The sequence below is a fragment of the Lonchura striata genome, chromosome 4A (genome assembly GCF_050655825.1).
Source record: "Lonchura striata isolate lonStrDom1 chromosome 4A, ASM5065582v1, whole genome shotgun sequence".
Classification (NCBI taxonomy): Eukaryota; Metazoa; Chordata; class Aves; order Passeriformes; family Estrildidae; genus Lonchura; species Lonchura striata.
The window spans coordinates 6898833-6923577 of record NC_140742.1 but is presented as its reverse complement, the minus strand read 5'-3'; the positions used below and the strand labels follow the sequence as shown (position 1 = coordinate 6923577).

The following is a 24745-nucleotide window of genomic DNA, read 5'->3' as shown; positions in this document are numbered from 1 at the left end:
TCTTGTTTCCTTCTGGGATTAAATGCTTTCTTTTAAAATCAGAATATCTATTGTAATTTACTTCCACCCAGTCTAGTTAACATGCAAGCAGGTATTAAAATCTGCAGCAGATTTACCTTGTTTTCCTTGTGCAATGCTGTCTTGCAGGTCTGTGACAACTCTAGGAATAAAGAAGAATAAACCCAAACATTTTTGAATACAAGTTACATGTGTCCTTAGTTTATACCTAGAGGAAGTTGTAGTGAAATAAAGAAGACAGAAGCTTCTGCTGGCTGCTGGGAAGTACTGAAGGTCTTAACTCTTGGGAAGTAGTGGGGAGTCTTTGTGGTTTGCATTAATAGGGCAGTTAATCACAGAATTATGGAACGGGTTGGGTTGGGAGGGACCTTAAAAAACATTTTGTTCCACCCCCTGCCATGGCAGGGACACCTTCCACCAGCCCATGTGGCTCCAAGCCCCATCCAACCTGGTCTTGAACAGTTCCAGAGATGGGCAGTCCACAACCTTTCTGGATCAATTAATGCTGTTGGAGGGAGTGAAATAGTTATTTATCTGTATCTGTTCCTTCCCTTGCTTTTGCAAAACAGAAGCTCCATTGAAATTGTGGGAAAGCAGCTCAGCTTTTTATCTCCACGTCACCAAGAAGCTGCAGTTTCACTCCCTAGAGTCCAGTGACACATATAGGGGTTTTTTCCACTGAAATGAAAAATTCTGGAATCAATTATACTCCAGAATATGTATCTGGATACAGGGAATCAGGATGTTATACAATGCACATAATCAACCCTGTACATGTCTAGGAACTCATACTTCTAATATTGCCTCTGCTTCTCTCTGGGATTCTGCCATGAATGGCACCTTCCAAAAATCACACTTGGGTTTGGCACTTGCTAGGTTTGGTCAAAAAGTATCCTGCAGGATTTCCTGGCAGTTAAATCAGATCTTGGGCCACTGTGTCCTCCTTGACAAATGATGTTTTGTGTTTTCCTTCCTTCCACCTTCTCCAGGGTGACACAGTTGCTGAGGGAACGTCGGTAACCGTGCCAGTGCTCAGGGGGCTGTATTTTTGGAATGAACCCTTCAGTGGTTGCTGCATTTAGCAGAGAGATAGATACTTCCCTCTGGAAGAGAGGTACAAATGCCAGGAAAAATGAGCCTCTGCCTCAGCTAGATTGACTTGCAGGATCTTCTGTGTGTTGCCAGAGAGACAGGTGACCTGAAGGCTCAACTGAGCAACTGCCCAAGGTCCTCCTGAGATCAGTGTAAGAACTTAATGCTACATTCTTACTTCTCATCCTTTTTTAAGAAAACTTAAATGTAAATTATCACCAATCCATAGAAACAAAACAAGTCTCCAAAGCCTGGTGAGACTGAGATATTTCCATTTATAAATGTGTGCTGTGGTTCCAGTATCAGTGCTGTTTGTGAGTCCAGCCCTGCTATTGTGCAATGATTTGCTGGTGAAGTGACTGGAGGGACCTCCAGCACTCCCTGAGCTTGAGAACAGCTTGTGCCTCCCCTAGCAGTCATCATTTCAGAAATGTTCACTTTATGCTGTTGTATTCTTGCATATGCTGGAGTCGTAACTCATTTACTTAAAATAGAGCATTAAACTGTATGAGCTCTTCCTATCCTGTTTTAAGCAACCTTTCTCATCACTAACAAGGCAGATGGAGTTTAAGTTGATCCCTCTTCTCCTGGAAGCAACAAGTTAAAATATTTGTACATGCAACTGAATGTTTACAGCTACAGCACTGTAATTAAAACCTTACTGTCACAGAGAGGAGTGATTGGCAAGAATCCTTTTCAATATCTGGGTGTAAAAATTGTCACCTCGGGTTAATTTTCTAGGACTGATTGTTTTTCCAGTATCAGTGGAGCCTTCCCATTTCTGCATATCTGATGGGAGCATCCTTGTTTGATAAGCTTGAGAGCAGTTTCCATCCAGCCCAGGCCTTGCTCAGGAGATTCTTTTCCTCTGGCATGGAGCACTTGAGGCAGACACCCTGCATCCCAAAGACCCAGACTGCTTCCACCACTGGGGTTTTGTGGTAGAAGCACAAGAGAGGAGGTGAAAAAAATGAGCTGAAGGAGAATAACCTTGTCTGACTTTCAGTAGCTGGCTCAGGAGCAGAAATTTCAGAAGTGGGGACGAGTTGGGTGCATTCAAACCAAAACCAAACACAGCCTCCACACCCCTTCGTGCTGGCTCCCCTGTGTCTCTCAAGGAACTGGTGAGACATCCCCAGTGCCACAAAGATTCCTCAGACAAATCTGGCATTTATCAAATTTAGAATTCTTCTGTTAGTTTGGTTTCTTGTTCTTTTATTTGCTTCTTAAGAGCCTTAGAAAATGCTTGATAGTTTAAGACTTCCTTCCATGACAAATAATTATATGTAAAATGTTAGTATTTTGCTGGATGTCAACCCAGGTAGGAAGAGCTTCTCAAGAAGAAGCAGGTTTTGCTGCAGGGACTCATGTTTGGAAATGTGATTCTCCTGGTTACTTTCTGTCCTTGTGTGGAGAAAAATCAAACCCATGATGTGCACAGCACACGTCGGGTAGAAAGAAATCAGGTCCTGTGGTACAGAAATCAGGTGCTGTGTTGGCACAGAAATCAGGTGCTGTGTTGTCTCTCAAGGCAGTTTAAATACAGCTCGCACTGAAATTGCTGCAAGAAGCTTCCTGCTAAAAATACATCAACATCCTTTCATTTAAAGTGCATTCACTTCAGCAGTCGGTTTGGATTGTGGAGATTCCTGGCACATTCCTGAGGGAAAGGCGCTAATGGGGTGGTGATGTTGATGGAGCACGGGTTTTCTGCCTACTGTAGTTTTGTCTCTTGATGGTGATTTTTTGTTTGTTAAAGCAAATGTTCCTCTAATGCCTTCACGTTCATACCTCAAGCCACTTAGTGTGCTTCTTTCTAGAGAAGAACACTAATTTTGTTACTGTGAATCATATTTTGCTATTGAAAATTCTATGGGTATTTTTTTTCTTTTTTTAAACTGGAAACATGGATTTAAGTTCCATTACAGGGTGCCTGTTACTCAGCTATACCTTACCATCCTTTTTCCTCACACTGAGGAGACACCCACAGCTGTAATCGTGGTTGTGGCTCTTGCTTAAATTATTTCTTTGCAGTCTCTGCTGTTTTGAAGACCAGTGTGGTCGCTTTGCCTGCATGTAATTCCACAATATATCGTCAGCGTCAGCGTAGTCATACAGTTTTGCAGATTTCCTAGAGCTGATGTGCATTAGCTACAGTTCATTATCCAAAGTAAACAGCTCGTTAGCATTCAGTGGAGAGCTTCTAAAGAAGACAAAGATACACCCAAAAGTGAGTGAGTAAACCCCTTACTCGGCTTTACTGAGATGCTGCCTGCCTGTGTTCATTCCTCCTGCTCTCCTTTTGGGAGGATGCACTTGTTCTCCAGGCTCCTTTCACTGAGGTCGCTCTCTGGAAATGGCTCCTGCTGACCGCGTGGCGATGGTTTCCCGATCCTCACCAGCTCCTGTGGGGCAGTAACAAGTGAGTGATGCGCTGCTGGCAGCAGTGAACTTCACTTTCCTTCAATGGTTTCAGTCTTAATTTAATTTCCTCAGGCAGCACATTATGCCTGCAGGAAAGAGACTCAGCACTGTTAACTTTGGCTGTTTCTCCTCCAGCTCTAGGGAGAGATGGTGCCTTCCCTACGCTGCAGCAGGCAGGTGAGTGCCCCATGTCCCAGGGACACAGCAGGGAACACGATTTCCACGGCCACTTGGCCTCTCTATCGGCACACAGCTGGCAGGAGGGTCAGTAGCAGCACTGCTCAGCCCTGCATGCTTTGTAGGCCAGTGTGTTCCCTTCTCTCTGCCCAGGGGGGCTCATGCAAGGCTGGAGGGCAAAGCACCTGAGCTGCTCCAGCCCAGCAACTCAAAACCCACCCGCCAGAGATGATTCAAAGTTTGGGGGCTTTTTAAGGCCTCCTGTACAAGAGCTTTTTTAGCACCTGATCCTTAAATTTGATGTTGCCCTGAGTGTAAGTTTGAAGTGTAAGATTCACACTCCTGACAAAGGAAAGGGGCAATGGAACTTGGCATTTATGAGGACAGCCAGGTATCTTAAGTGTACATTGACAAATAAGGACTAAAATACAATGATTTATTGCCAAACCTATTTGGCAGCCTCCTTCCAGTTTAGGCTTATTGGTCATCAGATACTTGTACATATTAGCATAAGATGAAATAACACATGATTGGCTTTGACAGCTCTTAATTAGCTGATTGCAGGATTTCTCTGCTTTTTCTTGTGGAAGGCACAGTTCTGTGCACAGGCTCCGCTTGGAGCTGCTGCAAACATCCCTGTGGAGCTATTTCAAGAGGAGCAGTGACTGTTCCCATCTGACAGCAACATCCCATTGTCTTCCTGGGGCATGTCTTGAGACATGTCAGCAGCAGCAGCAGCAGCTCAGCTTTTCCCTTTGCAGGTTTGTTTCCAGGTGATGGCCCTGCTCCCTGGGGCTCCATTATCAGCTGCTGCAATTACTTGATTCCCTGGCAGCCCCTCCTGTCCCTGGAGCTCTGCAACAGTGCACCGGGTTTACTGAAGTTTCAAGCACTCTGTGATTCACTCCTCCAGAGAAACACGATCACCTCAGGATTTTCTGATCCAGACAAGTGCAGACACCTGGAGAAGATCATGTACCAAGCCTCTGGGAGTGACGCTCCCCAAAGCGTTCCCACTTCCCTCTGCCAGCACGGCTCCTCCGAGGTTCCCTGCCCTGGCAAGTTTGGGTAAACACCAGGATTGTTTCTGCTGCATGATCTCAAAGCCCTCCCAAATGTCTGCTGAAAACAGTTGCCCATTGCAAGGAAATGACTGTTTGTGTTAGGAGTCAGGAATGGGAAATGACGTGGTGAACACTTAACTGTTTTTCCTGGTGTTTCTAAGAGGTGTGTTCAGTGTCTCGGGTCTTCTTTCCAAAGGTGTTCAGTGTTATCTGAAACTCTAGTATGTAAGTACTTAGAGGTATGTGCATGGACATAAATATACATAAAATCAGGAAATATCTTCAAAATCTTGTGTATCCACCTGGTAACATTTTACTGGTGCCCTGCTATGACTATGCTGTAACGTAACTTGATACGTTCTCCCTCAGTGCTGAACTGAAACAGTCCCCAGGTCTTGTTTTCATAACTGGGATAAATCTGTGATTCTGCAGTGTGCTGCAACCTCTCTGAAGAAGAAAGAAGTCAGAATTCACACTTGTCATCCTTATTTCACCCAAGCACCAGTTTTGTCTACATCTAATGAGTTACTCTGCACATTTAATATTTTTTTTTCCTGTGTATTGCTCCTCCATTACCTTGACAAAGAAGTGGTCCAATGTTTTAGTCTTTTTGGTTGACAATAACTTTTTGTTCCCGATTTCTTTGGTTAAGGTTAAACCAACAATTTCTCTTTAGATTCCTTGAAAACTGCTGGCATCTGTGTGCTGTGACCTCCCCTCCCTGTGCACACTGTCCTGCAGGACTGAGGCAGCTGCAGGTGTCAGACCTGGGTACAGTCACTCAGTGACTCTGGGTTCCTACAGGTGAGATTGTCACTTCTGCATTTCTGCACCTGCCTGGCAAAACACGATCCCTGTCCATGACCAGAATGCCAGGAAAAAAGGGTTTGTGTTTGGCTTTTTTTATCAGCCTGGGCACAACAAAATGTTTAGCCTGGCTGTTGGGTGCTAAGATAAGGTATCACATGGCACTTTTATCTCCCCAAATTCTTCTCCATTCCCTCACCTTTCCCCAGGCAGCAGCAGGTTAAACCACCTGGTGAAAATCAGAATTCACAGTGTAGGCACTGAGGAACAGTGAAGCTACAAGAACAGAGTCCTGCAGTAGCAGGAAAACACTGACCCAGCCACTAACTCAGTGTTGGAGAGAAGTGCTATGCCTGCAGCAGGCTCTGGCACACAGCCTTCTAAACCAGCTGGGAACCTTTTTTGGTTTTTTTTCTTAGTGAATGTTAATGTTTGACTTTATCATCTGATGCTGATCGATAGATGACACAATCCCAGTTCTTCCGAGAATAAAACTGGAGGAGCATTGTAAAAGAAAAAATGTAGTGGTTAACAACCTTTTTCAACTTCTCTTTCTCCTTTTTTTTTTTAAGAAACACTTTTTTGCATGGTTTCTTTGCATTTCCATGCATAAGCAGAAAAGTGACCCAAAACATGCAGGGAAAAAGAAGGTTTGATTTCCAAACTTTATTATTCATATCAGAGCATACTCTATAGACTTCTTACAAACAAAGATTTGTCTGTATGAATCCAATGCAGTAATAGCTGCCCTTTTAGAATTAACATCTCAACAATGAAATGTCAAATAAAGGGAAATACTTGTTGTATGAAACAAGATTAATGTTCACCTCAAATATGTAACTGGCATTTAAGGAGGCATTTCGGATAGATAAAAGTCCCCGTGGTAGCTGTAGGGGGAAGGATGGAGAGAAATGCCTTTGCTATTTCACTTAGTTTGGTCTCTAAAATAGAGAAAATTATTAATTTTGTATTAGTATGAGTTCAGCTTCCATTAATGCCACTTCCATGCATCCCTAAGAAATGAAGGATCTGATTACAGAACTTGTTTTTATTGTCTAATAAGTGTGGTACAAAATGACTGTTGCAAGAAATTATTTCCCCAGGTAAGAAAATGAGCACTCAACGATGTATTGGTAATGATGAAGTAAGAAATTTGAGAATTCCTTCTTCACCTAAAATGCATGGTTTATTTCATAGTTCCACTGATGGAATTTTTAATTTTCTTCAATGATCAGTCACGACTCTCACCCCTCTGGTAGGTATATACAGAAGTGTTATGTGCCAGCCTCAGCAGGTACAACCACAAACCAAATGAGCGTTTTTTACAGAAGACATTTTGCTTTTATAGTGATCACGCACTGATGTGAACATAGACTAAAAATAACAAATGTTGTTTTAATAAGGATTTTTTACAATAGGCATAGATATAAAAGTTTTTTCAAATTATTTTCACAGGTATCACTGAACATTTCGTAGCTGTCTGTTACAGAAGCACTGCAAAGTGCTTTGAGTCTTTCATTTATTATACACAGTTAAAATATATTACACTTCTGAAGGTATCTTAAATCACTGAACAGTTTTGCTAGCATCTTAATGAGCCAAATGGGAGTAAAAGGCAGTCCACATTCATGATGTGAATATACAGTAAGGTGTTTGACATCCTATGAACTCATGGCTCATGTTCTTAAAATAACCATGGTGATGAGACCTGAAAGACAAAAATTAAGAACTAAACACTTTTATTTAACTTGAAATAAAACATTTAAAATGAAGAGTTTACCCTGTCACAGGCCAGAAAATATGGTAGAAGTAGATAAACACATGCAGAACACATTTATATACACACTTAGATATTACAAGTATCACTCCACATTTTGACAAACTCAAAAATCAACGCTGATGTGTGGTGCATCTAATAACTGAATGTCAAATAGATTGAAATACTCCCAACAATTACTGATCTCTCTACTGGAAAATCTTAACATGGAACTTTTGACTTGGGTAAGTGCAACACTAGCACCCAAACCTCATTCCTCATGGGGGCCAGTTATGGGCAGTGCCATTCAAATGTTGAATCATCAGTAAGACAGATCAGTTGAAGGCTCCAAGGCTTTTTTCTGCTCTGTGAATAATAACTGATCAAAGACCAGTTTTAGACAAAGATGTTAAGCTTCCTTGTCAGTTTGCAGAGGGAGCTTTCAACAGATTCTTTGTTGTGACCTTTAAAGACGGAGGGAAAACAGGAATGTTCTGATAGAGGTTAAAAACAATGACAACCAGATGAAAACAGGAAATAGGGGCTAATAAACCTACTCGTGACACACTGAAAAGTTTCTTTTAATTATATGCTGATACAGGAAAAAGTGCAAATCTGCAGCTCTTAGCCATGGGTTATATGGCACGAGGTGAGGTAGATGAAGAACATAGGGGCTCCCTGAATTCCAGCCTTATGTAACATCAAAATAACAATCAGTTCTTGAACAATCTCACTTTCTGGCAGGCTCAGATGATGTCACTGTAACAGCCTTTCACTGCAGAAAGCTCAGCTAAAGCCTACAGATCTCACCATGGATAAAGATGTTTCTGAGACTATTTTATCTCCTGCCACTCCAACTGATGGAACTTGGCTACTTTATGAAGATGGTAAAGGCAGAAGCACAACAGAACAGAGCTGCAACACTGCCTTCCATTAGATCAGTAATTTATCCCTTAGAAAGAAGCTACAGCTCAGCTACTTATTAAGGTCTGTATTGGTTCAGACATTCAGTGCTTCCACAGCTGCTGGATCCTTAGCTTGGATCAATTCCACCATGGCAGAGGAACAGCAGAGGCTTCTGGAGAACATCCCTACAGCACCACTTGTGTAGGGAACTGCAGACAATAAAGGGTTCAACTCATTTCTGTAAATCAAATACTTCTCAAATATCATATAGTCCTTTTGGTGTGGTATAACCACCCTTTCCAATTAAATGCTCCACAGTCCAGTTGTACTTCCTTGTGGAACAAAGTGGTTTCAACTTCTCAAGAGCAATTGACTTTCTACATGAGCAAGAGCCACACACAAAAAAATCTGTCCATGAACACTAAAAGCACTGCCAGCAAAGAAGTCAAAACCTCTCAAAACTTTATAGGGAATCTAGAAACAGGTCCAGTTCTTGCAAATGTATAAAGTCAAAAGGCTTAAAACTGTAACTGACACCAGCAGAACTTGGAGTAATTTTCAAAAGCAGAGATAAAAATGAAGTGAGGATTACTGCAAGGTCCTGATCTGAGAATCCATCAGCATCAGCTTGGGCAAAGAGCCACAAGTGAGATTTCAAACCACTTCAGCAGATGGACCTGTGTGAGTCAGCATAGTGTGCATGAACCATCACAAACTTGCACCTTTCCCCATCACTACCTCACCTCTAGCTATCAGTTTCGAGCTGCCTAGCTCTTTTCCTTTAAATCCTCATTTCTGCCAGGTAGTGGGTGAGGAAAATTTAGTGTGACTGTTCTTCAAATCTGAAATAGTTATAGAGAAATAGTCATAACAAATGAAATATGCAACTCATCTATGCTAGCTAATGCAGGAGCAAGTTACAAATCAGGAGGAACTGTGGATGGTAGTGGTCTCAGACAGGGGTACAACAACTTAGTGCTACACATATCAGCTGCTTATTAAACAGCTACTGAGAATCAAGCGTTAAAAAACAGCTCACAGGGGGCTGGAAAGAGAAATACAGTAACACATTCTACATTCTGCAATAGAGTAACTATTGCAATGCAAGGGTAAGAAACGGCACATTCCCTTCAGGTGTGTTGGCAGATGACTGTGGCTGGCCCATCATCAAATAAAGCTGAAATTAGCATGCAGGGGCCTGTGTGCAATAGGTGTCAACTCAAATCAGGTCTAAAACACTTACAATAATTTATCCTGCTATCACCATAGTTAAAAAATTAAGATGTAAGCTGAGTTGCAAAACAAAACCTAACATGGTGCTTTGTTTCCATCCAGTTTCCCGAGGCCACTGGCAAAGACAGGTGAAGTTTTCCAAACTCATAGATTTTGCAGGAAAATGTTTATAAAATCCAAAGTACTTACCTAAAACATAAGCAGCTACTAACTTTTGATTCACACTTAAGTGGAGGTAGAGAGGCACCAGGGATTCCATGTCCCCCAATGTAGGTAGCATTAGTGCTGCGACACACACCACTCCAAGGAAGACTGTGAGTAAACTAGGTCCCGACGAGGCAGTTCTGTTTTCTGAAAAAGCAAGACAGCACCAACTGTAAGGAAGATCTAAATAATATAAACATTAAATATTCTGCAAAAATGTCTGCAATACATGGGAGCTGAAATTTCCTCAATTTTGCTTTTTGCTCTGGAGTTTGCAGGGGGTGGAAGACAACTCTCAAACCCACTCTTCTAAACCTTCTGCATTCTGCAGTGGAGGAGGCTGCTCCCTGTTCTGATGCTGGAACTTGTTTTCACATGACTTCCCAAACCACTCCCTTCTGGAGGAACAGAGCCTGCCAGGCCCAGTTGCTATATATACACACTCAGGACAGCTGGATGCCTCAGCAATGCTTGAGGTTTCCCTCTACATCCTGACTCCATTCCTTGATATGTTCCTTCAATGATCAGTAATCAATCAGTTGGAGCCCCCAAAAAAGACCTGCACAGGCAGGTAACTGCTCACACCTCCTGAACAAAACCTGCCTGCAGCAGGAGCACAGGTTCTTGGGCTAGATGAGCTCCCCTTCACTCTTTACAGGATTCAAGGGCTACACCTGAAACAGTCAATTTAAATGCCACAAATCAGTAAAATTTGAATCTTACTTTAAAAACTGTGAGAGTGAACCACTCTGACAGTCCTGTATTATCAGAATAAGGAAATGCAAACCACAGACAGTAAAGAGTCCTTCATAGTCTTTATTGTCCTGCACTTTAACAGCTGGAACCTACTCAAAGGCCCACTGTGTCATCTTTGAAAAGAGCTGTTAATATGTTAGCTGAATACCTCTAACCAAATCCTTAAGACCCATTGGAAAAGAGCCAATGTTTTTATCAACTTTTTCTATCCTCAGCGACTAGCAGTATGTGCTCTATTTTAATTCTATAAATCCCTTATTTCCAGGTTGCAGGTTATATGCAAAACTGCAGTTTCTTTGTTTGCTTTTTTTTTTTTTTTTTTTTTTTTACTGCAGTAAACTGTAGTCAATGAGGTTTTTAAGCAGAGAAACAGCATTTGGAATAAGACCAGTATCAGATTGTTCAGGATGGCTCAGGCCCTCTGTCCTGGATCAACTATCACAGAAACATTTTGTTCTGTGAGCCCAGAGACCTTTGTAGGTTTCCTTTAACTCTGTATCCTTCTAATACCTATTATGAGGGGTTTTGTTAATAAAAAGTGTTTCACCAGCGAACTCAATATAAATAGTGTAACATTCATTTTAACAACATGAATACCCTCAAGGAGGTTCATCTATTTTCTAGAATTGGTTTTTGTTGTCCTGAAAAACATAATAGTGACAAGAACTTTTCAGTATAAATCAATAAAAGTAAGAAGAATGTAGACCATCAAGAGTCAGTTTAGATTCATTTCAGGTACAACTTGACGCTTTATATCCTATCCCTTCAATTTAACTGTCTGGCCCAGGTTTTCAAGACTGTTGAATCTCTTCCTCACTGTGTGTATGAAACACACACAGTTTTCAGCCACCAACTGTGCTCTTCTGTTCTTGTGGGACAGACAAAGGACAGGGCACAGAACAAGGAACACTTTAGAAGATGTTCTGGCAATATTTCCTGCTCATCAGGAAATGGGGGATTAAGGGTTTGGAACAAACTCAGAGGGGCATATGTTTTGAAAGAGCCCAAGGGAAAAAGTAACTAGCATCCTTTCACAGATAAATTCCCATTGTCTGTATGAGAACTCCTGCTCCAGTGGAACAGTGGATGCACTCTCCAAGGTATGACATAAACACATAGGGCAGAAAAGGGTCTTGATCAAGACAGCATAAACAGAATAGTCACAGTTTGGGTTCTTGTGTACTGTCATCCTCAAATGATAAAGACCAGTCTTACAGGTAAGTAAAACGGCTTATTTTAATATGTATTTCTGTTTATATTTTAAAAATGTTTTTGAGTCTAGTACCTTGAGCTATTCAAAACTGATTCAGAACATAGGAGGGGAAAAAGATTTCAGCTACCTGGTTGACACAAAGTCTGCTCAAAAAAGACACTTTCAGCCAGGTGTTCTTTTATTCGTTTTTCCTCTTCTTCCTTTTGTTGTTGTTGTTCCTTTGCAGATGGAAGCAGAGTAGCAATAATCTCCTTTTTCCCTAATGCTTTCCTCTGGCTCTGCTCAGACACTTGGAGACGGAATTTATCTATGACACCATAGTAAGAAGCCCGAACGTCTCTGTGACGAATCACACTGTAGAAAAACAACATTTTCAAACAGATGATCTATTGTGGAATTACATCCTATACCACAAAGTCTGCCCTCTGTCCCCCCTCCTCCAGATAAACTGGAATAATCCAGACCTCCATTACCTCCTCCACCACTCAATGTTCTTGAAGACTTGATCTCACCTCCTCTCTCCCCTCCTTATGTTTGCTTTAATTCCCAAATATAAATGCTCCTGGCCAGACAGGACAGTTAAGTCTTTATCCCAAGCCCATATTTGCCTCAGTCTGAGGCCCAGCTGCCAATTGATGAAACATCAATTATCTGAAAGATGCCTCCTCCTCATGTATCAAAGTTGTTTGATGCTTTCCAGTGATTTTAAAAGGTATTGAGGGGACTGGAGTGGCCAGGGAAGGAAAGGAGTTGGACAGGTGTCTGGCAATCAACAGTCCAGCTTCTTGAGGAAATCAGGCTCAAAGCTTTACAATTCTGCTTTCTCAGAAGCAAAACTCATTCCCTGTATAGACAGGAGTCAGCTAGGGATTTTCAAAATCAGAAAACCCACCACTGAGAGCATGTTTGGAACCTATAAAAAGCACAGCTTTAAAATAGCACTGATCAACAGCAAAACAGACCTCTGAGCAGTGCTGTGCTCAACTGCCTCCTCTCTGCATTTGTGATTCATCATGAGAATACATATCTACTGTTGAAAAGCTACAACATTTAGGTTTTGAAATGGTATCAGCTCTCAGGGTAAATAAGGATTTAAACTATTTTTCCAGATGTTTTTTTTGTGAAAGATTATTCTAAGTTCCCAAGATAATAGCAGCTGATCTGAAGAAAACACATACAAAGAAAAAGGTTGCCATCTCATGAGGGGGAAAAAAATGATTGTACCCTTAGTAACACAGAAGAGTAGTTTTAAAATTGCTTCAAGGTACCAATCTTTGTGATACTATACACATTAAAATGCTGCAAGAAATGGATCTTTGTTTTTCAGTCCTTATTTAAAGGAACTATATCACATCAAGATCTCTACAAGCATTAGCACGTAGCCAGTGCTTGCAAGTGGTATCTGGTTTGAATAGACTATTCAACACAGAAACAGAGACCAAGTCATCCCCTCAGCAAGAGGCTGCAGTGATGTTTTACGTCACTTCAGAGGCAAAGGAGAGTGCCTATGACAGGCTTTCAGCAAGTGGAGTGTTGGCTGGGCAACTGCCTCCACCAAAACAAAAGGCTTTTTCCCCCCACAACCCTAATTCACACAGCTCTTAGCATATCAACACGGCAGATCAACTCTGATTTCTTCCTTTAACACTTTCTTTTAATTGGTGTTCCTACTCCTAGTGTCATGGTACCAACTACCAACCTAAACAGAATCTTTACATAACACTGTGCTAGGAGAACATGTATCTGCTGCCAAGCAAGGAGATATTTTCTGCAGACCCTTATAAACAGATATATTCTCCTGTTTCTTTTTAGAGATCATTGCATAATTGGAAGCTCTGTAGAATATCTGTTTATCTGGCAAATGGCCACACTTGCATAGTACTGCTCATATCCTAGCAGTAAACACTGTCCTTAGACAGCAACCACTGGAATGGGAGGGGGGAGTTTTGCTGCACAAAAAAAAAATCCCCTTGGAACATGTGTCTGTCTTATTTTCCTTTATTTAATAAAAAACATTTGTTTAACCAAATGTAATCAAACTTCTGTAAATGTCTTCTGAAGAATGAAAGAGCTCACTGGTGCACTGGTCTATTCTGACCTGTTTAGTTCCATTTTCAGCACTGTTGCCCCTGCTTACTGAAACCTTCTTCCTCCATGTTCTAAACTTCCTTTCTGTTTGGTGAGTCCTTGGAATTGTTCAAACTGCACCTAAGGAAAACAGCCTATAGGAATAAAGAGCCATTCCTCAAGAACAGTTATTATTTATCTGACAAAGGGGTTTTGTATATGGCCATTTGTTAGCCAGAGATTCCAGGTAGTGTTTCATAGTTTGGAAAAAGTCTATTCATAAACTTCAGTCTGCTCTTTTAGGTACTTCAGATTTTCTTCAGCTGTATCCATACATCAGCACAGAAATAATGTGGCAAATAGAAGATAAAAAGAGTTGGTCTATTTTAGCTTACACACCTACTCTGTTTCAGCTTTCAGCAGCCTACAGACCCTGTACATTACTGTGGTCACTTAAGCAGCCTCCTTCTGTTCTGAGTTACTGGGCTTACACCTGACAGGAGAGATGAAGGGCAGCCACAAAGATCTGAGAATGAGATAGGTGGTCAGGGTGAAAGGTAGGCAAAACTACCTTTATTAACATGGCCCAGGAAAATGTGCTCAGTAGAACTGCATACATTTCCATTTTGCCAATCTGCAAACAAGAATTTGTCACAAACAGATCTCGGCCCTGGAGGTTTTGCTTTTCTTGTTACTTCTAAAAAAAAAAAGGTGCTCAGAGAAGCTCATATTACTCTCGCTCCTGGTTTACAAGCTACATTACAAGATGCATTTACTGGCATTTTATTTATGCCCAAAGGCAAAATTAAAGAAGGACATATCTCCAATATTGTAATACCTCTGCTCTAGAGGGAAAGAACAGCAAAAATCAGAACCACAAGCATATAGGAGATTAGAAAACGTATCTTCATCCAATTTATGTACTATAACATGCATACTGTCATTTACAACCTCTTAAGTAATAAAAGAAATTAAGGTAATAAAATTTTGTATATTAGGAAAAAACCCAACCAACTTCTACTTACATATCAACACAGCACTGAGGCTTCACTGCACCAGTAGCATCCACCACCACATATTTATTTGGAGTTGTACAAAGAACTGCAAGGAAAAGGACAGGAGTGGTAACAAATTATGAACTGATACATCACCAGCTTCATCAACAGATACATGTAGAGAGACGAGTTTGGTTTTGTCATAGACACGATTTGTTACATGAATTATAATTGGACTGTTCAAGATCATCAACTAGCCCTTAAATAGAACTTAACCTAAGAAACCCACCTTTGAATTTTAAGGCAAACTCATAGGGGTTATATAGAGTCAACACCTGCTTGTGTGTTGACTGGTCATCTGCATAAAATATAAGTTCTGTAGGAAAAACAAAAACAGGAAGATTTCCTTCCACTAACTCTGGCTGTCTTTTTTGTTGCTGCATTGGCACTGAATCCTCCTTGCTGCTTCTTGTGTTCTTATGCTTTTGTATCCTCAGAGACTTCAGCTTTTGAATCGTTTAAGAATTCCAAAGCATTTTGGCAATTCTAAAGGAAAAAAATGGGAAAAAAAAAGAGAAAAGGCAAGAAGATTATTTCCATAAGTCTATACTAAACTGAGTCAGTTAACAAAGGTGCAAAAATATAAAACATGACGCTTGATTATGAATCTACCTCTACTTATGTTCCTTCAAAAATACTGAAATAGAAAAAATATTTGCACTGTGCTTCCATCTATTTAATAAACTGCTACAAAATAAATGGATAAGCACCTCTCCAGTGTATCAGGGCAGCATTTGGTGGCCCAGTCCACAACTAGGGCTGCTTATGCTGGGTCTTTGCAACACAAACCAAACAATGACAGCAGAAAGAAATCCCATCCTTGCCTCAGGACAGCAACACATCAGAAACACGAGGGCAGAAATGAGGAAATGCAAGGACAGTGAGGCAGCAGGAGTCACTGTTTGGGCAGGAACCTTTCCATGGGGATGACCTCCCTGGATGAGGTATAACAAGTTAGGAATCTTCTCACCTAGGCACCCAGGAATGTCAAATCCCAGGGATTCAGAACAAAGGAATGGGGAACACCTTCATGTCTTGTTTAAACCAAACTCCCTGTTCCAACTGTGTATGTTACAGGTAATTAATGGGAAAATGCCTGGGATGAGTAGCAACAAACAGACTTGGGATTCACTATTTTATTAAGAGATGACAGGTTTTCTAACACCACTACCTCTAACCAAAGTAAAATCATCACAATTCTCCCTCTGCCACCCCCCACAGTTCTGTTTTATTTTGAGTGACATTCCAGAACTAAAACCAGAACCAATGACCCAACCAAGAAACAATCCCAAATGTAATTCATAAAATAAAATTAAGGCTAGACTCTTCAGCACACATACCATTGACTTAACACATGACAGACAGAACAAAATCTTTCTCCTCCCCCAAAGAAGGTCATATTTTACTGCAGCTTCTATAGATTAATTATGAAACTGAAGGTATCCTTTGAGGTCTAACTGTACAGCAAAAATTATTGAAACAACAAAAAGTTCCTACTGACTCACTAGATACCATTTCCACTTCCCATAAAGGCTTTTAAAATAAGGTACATTTTACCTGTTCGCAAGCTCAATACACTGGATAGTTGCACTTTAAACAATTTAGCTTCTGAAATTTCTAGCAGCAAATAGCCCAAACATTCTGAACAATCAAAAACAAATGCTTGTTTCTGCATTCTAAACACACGATGATCACATCTCCAAGCACCAGATACATATTCCATACTTGAAACATGACACACATTCATGTGTTTACAAAAGTATATCTGTCATGCCATCAGATTTACAGGTTCTGATTCTTATTCACAAACTAAGCTTTTAATTTTATTTATTTAGTTATTAAAATAGCAAATTATCCCTGTAGAATTCAAATTCATGGATCTCACTGGAATGTCTTTCCCCACGATCGAGTTCCTTTTCAGAGCACAGGTTTGTTTCCACTTCACTGAAATGCTACTAATAATATTCTGAAAACAAATCCCCAATGACAGTGTTCCAAGCTGATGTTCTGTTACCTTATTAAGAAGAGTCTAGAAAAAGAAATGGCTCCCTAAGTGGCAATTTGGGCCCTGAGTGCTTCTTGGAATTATGGTGAATCCCTTTTGTTTCAGAAGAATCAACAAACTCTGGAATGATTTTGTACAGCAAGTGTAAGTATTATTTCTTGAACAACTTAATGCACAGTTGCAAAGTGAGTTTCCTTGTACCAGTCAAACATATTAAGACTATATGAAAAGCTACTGTGGAAAAACTGGCAACACACAGGAATACAAAATACCTTTTGATGCTTGTCATAGGCAGAAGATTAAGAATTATTTATTTAAATTTCTTTTACCAAGTTAGCTCAATGCAGTATGCAGTAGGAATATGGTGGAATCTTTGCTTCTCTTATCTATCTACACTCTGACATCATGTGTAACAGAAATACAGGCAAATTTTGACATTAACAAAAGGGGGTTTTTGTATAAATGTTTTGAGCTACTATTAAATCAACAGCAAGCTACTGCTACACAACTTGACTATGTGTAATAAAATTTTCAAGTATTATTTATAATAATCAGTATTATTTTGATGCTTTATTTTTTTATTTAAACACTGCACATGTTTCATTCCAATTCCTGGTTCCATCCCACATCTTCAGTTTCTTCAGCCCAGTCTGTGACAAGTGTTCAGTGTCCCTAACCCCACGATTCTCAGTATCAGTGGAGGTATGGATCACTACACCTATCAACAGGCTCATTTTTGTTACACATCTGTGGACAATGGTGTGCAAAGCTCCCAGGATTCCACAACCTGCATGCAGGAAGCCACCAATCTTAAAAAAGAGTATCCCATTATTGCTTCCTTTTCCTATTGAACTTGGTTGGATGAGGAGCTACTGCCCCAGCTTGCAAAAGCAACGTCTGGCAGGCCTATAGCAGACACATTTGCTGACACAGCAGTGTCATCCAGGGTATAAATTTCTGTATTCCTAAGCAAGCAACCAGCATCCTTTCCAAGACAACAGTTTTAGCTTAGAAGTCACCTTGCTGGGACACCTCACCAAGTGACAGCAGTAAAAGCACTTTTCCCAAAGACTGATGGATAAACCATACATATGAGAGGGAGATGTGATGGTTTAGTATTGATACTCTTGATAGCAGCACACCTTTCCCATCAACGAGAAACTGCCAACACTTTTACAGAGGAAGTTTGCATCACCACAACTTCTTAGCCCATTTTAACCCCACAGCAGCTCAGAAGGAGGTCACATACCCCAGACAGTTCATGAACAGAAACTCAGCTGCTGCTCTTCTGCACCACAACCACTAAATTTTGTGGTCAACAGCCACACGATTACTTGCAGCACATAAAGGCAAGCACGAGCAAATCTGTCCCAACTCAGGATCTGTGGTCCCAGGCCTGTGATCTGCACTGCACAGATGGGCTTCTCCCAGGATGGAATTCCCACAGGAGCAGGGATCTGTCACAGGTAACACTCACCAGGACCAGCCTGCAACACCTGAACAATGCCAGCTCACTTCCCAGCACCCTCTGAAGTCATGACAAACAATTGTCACTGGTATTTTTTTCAGCACAATAGGGATCTTTCCTCCGTGAAGTTACTAAATATATACTGCTGGTGTCACAATAGCACAGATCTGCCAGTGTTTCCTTTGAAATCCCTTTCTTCATAAATTTAACTTGACAAAGAAAAACATGAAGCGAAACGTAACTTCTCTCCAGGGTCAGAAATAACATCCATTGTGATTTGTTTTTACTTAACAAGTATCTGTTGAATAAATAAATCAACTGAGGAACTTTTTTGTTCCTATTTTAACTTCCAACAGCCTCATCACCATGGCTTCCCAGTGCATTTGTTGTTGTTTTTCTTCATAACTGCAAATAACACTACAGAATGTCATCTGGTAAACACTTCATTCAGAAGAAAACGTCTTTACAGTAATGTTTTCACAGTTCTGCTTTAAAAGTTGCCTAATTACAGTGTAATCTACTTTAGTTACATCTCATGATCTACCTCCTAAATCTACACAAGTCTGTCTACACTTTATACTCAGTAAAACTGATGTTTTTTGAGCACATATTTACCAAATAAACCACAAAGTCTTCATCAAAATTCCCTCCTCTGCCAAGCTGAGCAACCACTTTAAGCTACATATAAATTCAGCATGGGATCTGAAGCACACCATAAACGTTTTGTTTCTCCAAAATGTTTTGAAGGCCTCAGTGTGCACTTACGCAAACCAATGTTTAAACTACCTGCAATTATTGGGGAGCGTCACCCAGTGATGAGAGCACAGAGCCAGCAGCCAGGATGGCTGGATTCCATTATTGCCAACCCTGTCACTGACACTCCATGACCTTGAGCGAGTTGGTTAACCTCACCTCAACTTGCTGATCTATGAAGGCGCGCACATTCTACAAAGTATTTCAGTAGGTGGAAGGTCCCCTTTGAACCTGCAGAACTGCTCTGATACTTTGCAAAACTGCTACTGTTTACCCCTTCACGGGATGATGACAAATGTCACCAGTAACTGTGTCCAGGATGCTGCGAAATGAAATAGTCCCGGAGCATTAACTACTAGCACGGATGACCACACGCATAAATCATGCTGACACCGACAGCAAAATTTATTAGGACCACATGATTGTTTTAAATGCTGAAAAGGTGACTAACAAAAGGAAATATTCAAACACAACTAAGAGGCATGAAAAGCAGTGAAAAATTAAGTAACAGCTGTGCATTGCTTCAGGTCCATTCTGCTACCGGCTCGCAAGGATCGTAGAGAAGACATTCAAGGGCACATGTGCTTTAGCGTCTATTTCCCCACTTCAAGCTTGTGTTTAATGCACTAAACCGGCTGATTTTTAAACGTATGTTGCGCTCATTAGCGCTGCGTGGCCTCAACCCGCCTCGGATTAACCGAGGGGAGCCCTCTTCCCCGGGAGAGCGACGGGAGCCAGGGCGTTCCGAGCCGCGCTGCCGGCGGGGCACGGCGCTAATTGCACGCTCTTAATTGATCCTCTTTGTTCTCCAGCGAGGAGCGGCAGCGATCCGGGCTGAGGCAGCGGCGCCTCCCGCACCGCCCGGCCCCGCACCGCCGCCCCTCACAGCGAGCCCCGGCCCCGCGGGGAAGCGGCGCCGCGCCGGGGCCTCGCAGCGCGGCCGCCGCCCCGCCGCCCGGCCCGGCCCGCCCCGGTGCCGCTCCCCCGCGCCCGCCGCCGCCCCCCGCCCCGACTCACCCGCCCGGGGCCGCTGGAGCGGGGCTGGCGCGGCGCCCCTTTGTCCGCCCGTCACTGCGGGCAGCGCTGGGGCTGCTGGGACCGGCCGCCGCCGCCGCGTCAGCGCCCCGCCCGCCGCCCGCCCCCGCCGCCATGTCGGGGCTGCCCCGGCGCGCCGGGCCCCGCCGGGCTCGGCACCGCCGCCGGGCTCGGCACCGGCCGTTCGGCACCGCCACCGGGCTCGGCACCGCCGCCGGGCTCGGCACCGGCCGTTCGGCACCGCCACCGGGCTCGGCACCGCCGCCGGGCTCGGCACCGGCCGTTCGGCACCGCCACCGGGCTCGGCACCGCCACCGGGCTCGGCACCGGCCGTTCGGCACCGCCACCGGGCGTTCGGCGCTGCTTCCCCGCCGCTTCCCCGCCCGGCAGCCCCGCGGCACCACCGCCCCCCGGGCAGCGGGGCTTGTGCGGCCGGCCCGGCACCCCTCACCGGCGGGGAGGTGTTTTTAATAACACTGCCCCTCGTCCCACGGTTCCCGAGGTCTGGCCCCGTCCCGGAGCGGTTCCTGCCCCTCTCCCGCCCCTCGCGGGCAGGTTCCCCGCTGGAAGGGGAGCGTCACCCCGGCTGGACCGGGGCAGGAGTGTCAGAGCCGAATATCCCGGCGTGACCGCCCGCCCACCCAGCAGCGCGGCTCAGATGGGACACTGTCCCTCTAAACACTTCTATGCTGTTACCTTTGTTCTTTATTCCTCTTATTTACTCAATGTGCTGCCATTCAGTCAGGCCGTTTGTGGACTTCACCTCGTACCATGCGTTATCCACTACATCATCTTCCCTTGGTTTTTTCCCCCAACTCCCCCTCTGTATAATACAAACAAATCCATGTGTAATCATCGCTCAGTATCATCCCAAACTTCAAGATCTTTAGTACAGCAAAATGTTTTTGTTGCAAGTCAGGTGGATAATTAAGGTTTATATTGAGCGACCCAGTACGGGATTGCAAAATCTTTTACCCATTACCAAGCTTTACCCCTCAGTGAAATGAACACACATCCGTGGTGAAATAAACACAGCAGCCATGAGTGTTTCACAATAACATCATGGAACAATCCAGAACAGGAAGTAATATATTTTAAATCATGGAAGACATTAAATAAATAAATTCTAAAAAGTATATTTTCCAACTTGGGCAAGGTGTGTGTATCAGCACTCAGCTTTTTCTGCAGATCTAATGGTTCATTTAGAAGTTCAGTCTTACAGCAACAAATTACATAATATTGTTAAATTATTGCATAGAGAAATTATAATCTTGTCAGAATTTCTGAAAATGTATGCAATGAAAACTGGCAAAATATTTTGTTTCTTGATGAGTGTAAATCAGTTCAGATCTTCACGTGTTTAAAAATAAACTGGAATTGTTTTTAAAAAGATTATCAGACTTCAGCCTTTGAGGATTTCAGAAAATTATTATGATTTTATTATTAATCCAATGGAGGGTGTTCCTCATTTTGGAAACCTGTCTGGTGTGGCAGAAACTGGGAGCATCTCAGATCTGTGCCAAGTTCTCTCCTTTATCGTTAGGTCATTGGTTCTCTTGCCTTCTCCTTTTTTGGGCTGCTTTTTTTTCTGCCCAAATAATCAATTATTTCTGCTATTAGAGGGACACTGAGGTTGCGTTCCTTGTTATGATGCTGGTAGAGCAGGGAAATGATGAGAGGAGAAAATATGGACAAAGAAGACAACAGAAATAAAAATGCAAAGGAGCAGAGACATCAGATGCAGCAAAGAATCTGCAAAAAGTTTGTCAGGTCACCTTAACTGTGAACCAAGGTGTAAAAAAATGCTGTTCCTGCAGCTTATAATTGGTCCTCTGATTTCTTACCTTCCCTAGAAACTGCTGTGAGTTACATAAAAGCATTGGCTAGTCTTCTGTTACATAAAATACTGCCTCCTTATAGCATGAAACCTGACAGTGGAGTGTGCAGAGATGAAGTGCTTCTGAATGACTCTGTGGTGGTTTTGGTTGCTGTGGTGATTATCCATCTGTTTAAATACTTCGTATGGGAGATTCGTAACTCATTTATCATGGAAAAGACTTACTTAAGTTGTGAGAAACACAGCATTATGCCTGATTCCTGTAATTTTTGCACACACAGTTAGCAAAAGATTCCACTTTATGTGTCATGGCATAAGGACGTGGTGTAGCATTTATAAGAGAGGGTCCCGTGTTTGGGTTCTGTATTCACCACTAGCCCAGTGGGCCTGGAACACTGGCACCGTGCAGTTACAGAGGCTGACTGCAAACACTTCATGAGGGGCCTCCTTTAATGAATCCTCAGTCTGAACACATGGATTAAATTGTATGTTTACAAGATCTGATGTGAAAACAAAAGTGAGCAGATAGGAGAGAGCTAAACACTTTACATATCTGAATCTTACCTATAGGTTGTAATGCATTTAATTCTTACTAATCAATATCCTTAATGTGATGTTTTGGGTTTTTTGACAGTTCCTTTCTCCATGGCACAATGTGGCAGATCCTCTTTGGCTTTGAATTAACTCAGGAAAATGAGTGATATATCTGCCTTTCCATTTGCAGTTGGGTTTTCTTTCTGTAGAAAACGATTGGAGTTTTCTTTCTAATTACTACCAATTTATTAAAAAGTATCTATAACAAGTATTATTTTCACTTTTAAAGACTACCAGAAGAAACAATACTGCATTTAAACTCCCACCTTAAAGCAGCATACATGTTCTGACTTACAATAGAAACAAGAATTGTTTAACCTAAATTGCCCAAGCTGTTTCTTGTAACTTTAATTCACCAGCAAAAGTGTTTCGGGTTTTTTTTGACTTGCTTATGTGGCAGGTTTTCAAATTTCCCCCCTCCAGTGGCAGCGAGCTGTATTCCCATCCCCTGTCGCTGGGGACTTAGACGAATTCATGAGTATTTTTTGTTTCAGAGGTTAGACTGTTTGTTTTTATGACTAATGATGTGGACCTTGGGAGCCACATATCACAGCACCATTGAGGAAATATCTAGACTTCTGTTAAAGTGTAATCCTTTCCAGGGCATGCCTATACAGGAGAGTTGAAGACAGCTCAAAGCTCTGTCTGCCCATGCTCCCCACTGGCTGGAGCCAAGCCAGTTCCATCTTAGGAATCTTTAAACTCAGTTCTCTGCCTGTGCTGCTGGGTCCCTGAGATGTGCCTATGGACATGGTGAGCACAGTATGCCAGAGAGCAACATTTGCTACAGAACAGATAAAATTATTTGAGGAAAACACATCCTAAAGGGTTGCTGTCTTTAAAATACTCAATGTAAACAAGGGCAGGTTTCATGCATGCTCAGTGAATAAGGCTAAGTGTAAGATCTAATGGATCAAGTACCTTTCAGATCTCATACTGAGTGAATTTTGCCCAAAATGTGTTTGCATTATGCTTCAGACAGGCATCAGGGTTCGCTTCCTTGTACTTGGTGTCTTAAAGTTCTTCATGTGGGAGCTCCTGACGTGCTGTGCTCCTAAGCTGTATGAAAGAAGACATAATTGAGTCTTAGACACCGTGGTATTTATAATCATTTTGGAACCTCAGAGAGAACAAACATTCAGAGGTTTATAGACAGTCATCATCTTTATGAAGTGTAGGATCTATTTCTGCATTGTCTGCAGGACCCTGCTGAGAATCTCCTTGTCCTGCTCATCGGAAAGCTGCAAACCCAGCATGGGCTCTACTTTTTTTCAAGGATGTGCGCATAGATCTCTTATAAATAAGCAGTTATGGTTGTTTCATTAGACCTCTAATAACATCTCTATTTTATTTTCCTTTCAAAGATGTTTATTCAGTGTTGACACATATTTATAATATCATCTCAACAGTAAGAGTCTATCCTGTCAGATTTACAGCTATTATAAAATATGATGCTATCTGCATACAAATGGATGGTGGGAGCCCTACAGACATTTCTCCTATTATTACTGCCTAAGGAAGCAATAAAAATTTAACATTTACCATCGGGAAACACCTGCAGGGATTAAATTAAAACTAGATTATATGCTTATCAGTTATATGTTACAAAAGCAAACTCTTTAGAGATTAACATAAAAATCATTTTTATCAAAATCTTATTAAAAGCTTCAGTTAATACGCTCTGTTTTGCACCTCCACTGCTCAAGCATTCTCTGTGTGTGACTTACTCAGTCTTTGTGCAGCTGTAGGGAGGGGAGGCAGGGCAGCCTCACCACCAGCTTTGCAATCGCCTCAGCAAATGCCTGCCCTGATATTTGGATTTCTTGCTCAAAGCTGTCTGCAGGTACCATTTGTCCTTCCCTCTCTGAGCCTGGCTGCTCTCTGAAGGGCTCTCCACACTGCACACTCTGTTTCTTGAGCATGGCGCCAAGGCAGGCTCCAGGCTTCCTCGTGGAGTTCTGCTGGGAATTACTCTGGAGAGCACTTGTCCTTCCTGCTGAACTCGTTCTTTAGTGTGGTCAGCAGGACCAAGACAAGGGATTTTCTAAGGCTGGAAGTCGAGGACAAGGAGCTGCTGTTGCTGCTGAGCAGATGGTCTTGTGTTTAGTTTGTGTAGCTTTTGACACGTTCCAAACATGCTGCAGAAAAGAGAGAGCAGGAAGCAACTGGGCTGGAGTTGATCTCTGACCTGGAAATTCAAAATGCTTCTGGATTTGGGCTTTGCTGTCACCAACAACTGAGAAGCTTAGAGTGCAGATAATCTACCTGCTCTGGCTCAAAG

General features: G+C 42.3%; 1 protein-coding gene across 2 annotated transcripts; it reads right to left on the bottom strand.

The window, feature by feature from the left end:
- Window positions 1–6228: 6228 nt before the first annotated feature.
- On the bottom strand, window positions 6229–20071 carry MOSPD1 (motile sperm domain containing 1). 2 transcript variants are annotated; one of them, XM_085570430.1, is made up of 6 exons: window positions 20016–20071; window positions 15002–15258; window positions 14743–14818; window positions 11778–12004; window positions 9667–9828; window positions 6229–7311 (listed from the first exon to the last, which is right to left on the bottom strand). In XM_085570430.1, the coding sequence occupies exons 2-6, from the start codon at window positions 15153–15155 to the stop codon at window positions 7259–7261; spliced, it is 672 nt and encodes a 223-aa protein (XP_085426556.1). In that variant the 5' UTR covers window positions 15156–15258; window positions 20016–20071; the 3' UTR covers window positions 6229–7258. The 2 variants fall into 2 exon arrangements, with proteins under 2 accessions (XP_085426556.1, XP_021404054.1); XM_021548379.4 differs by having other exon boundaries at window positions 6229–7290.
- Between the last annotated feature and the right edge of the window lie 4674 nt (window positions 20072–24745).

What these genes read in the sequence shown, in the direction of transcription:
- MOSPD1 (XM_085570430.1), bottom strand. Translation starts at nt 15,155, where the DNA reads ATGCAGCAACAAAAAAGACAGCCAGAGTTAGTGGAAGGAAATCTTCCT. An exon ending in CCTCAGTGCTGTGTTGATAT is followed by an intron (nt 12,005 to 14,742) that starts GTAAGTAGAAGT and finishes GTTTTTCTACAG; the next exon opens with TGTGATTCGTCACAGAGACG. An exon ending in GCAGACTTTGTGTCAACCAG is followed by an intron (nt 9,829 to 11,777) that starts GTAGCTGAAATC and finishes TTGCTTTTTCAG; the next exon opens with AAAACAGAACTGCCTCGTCG.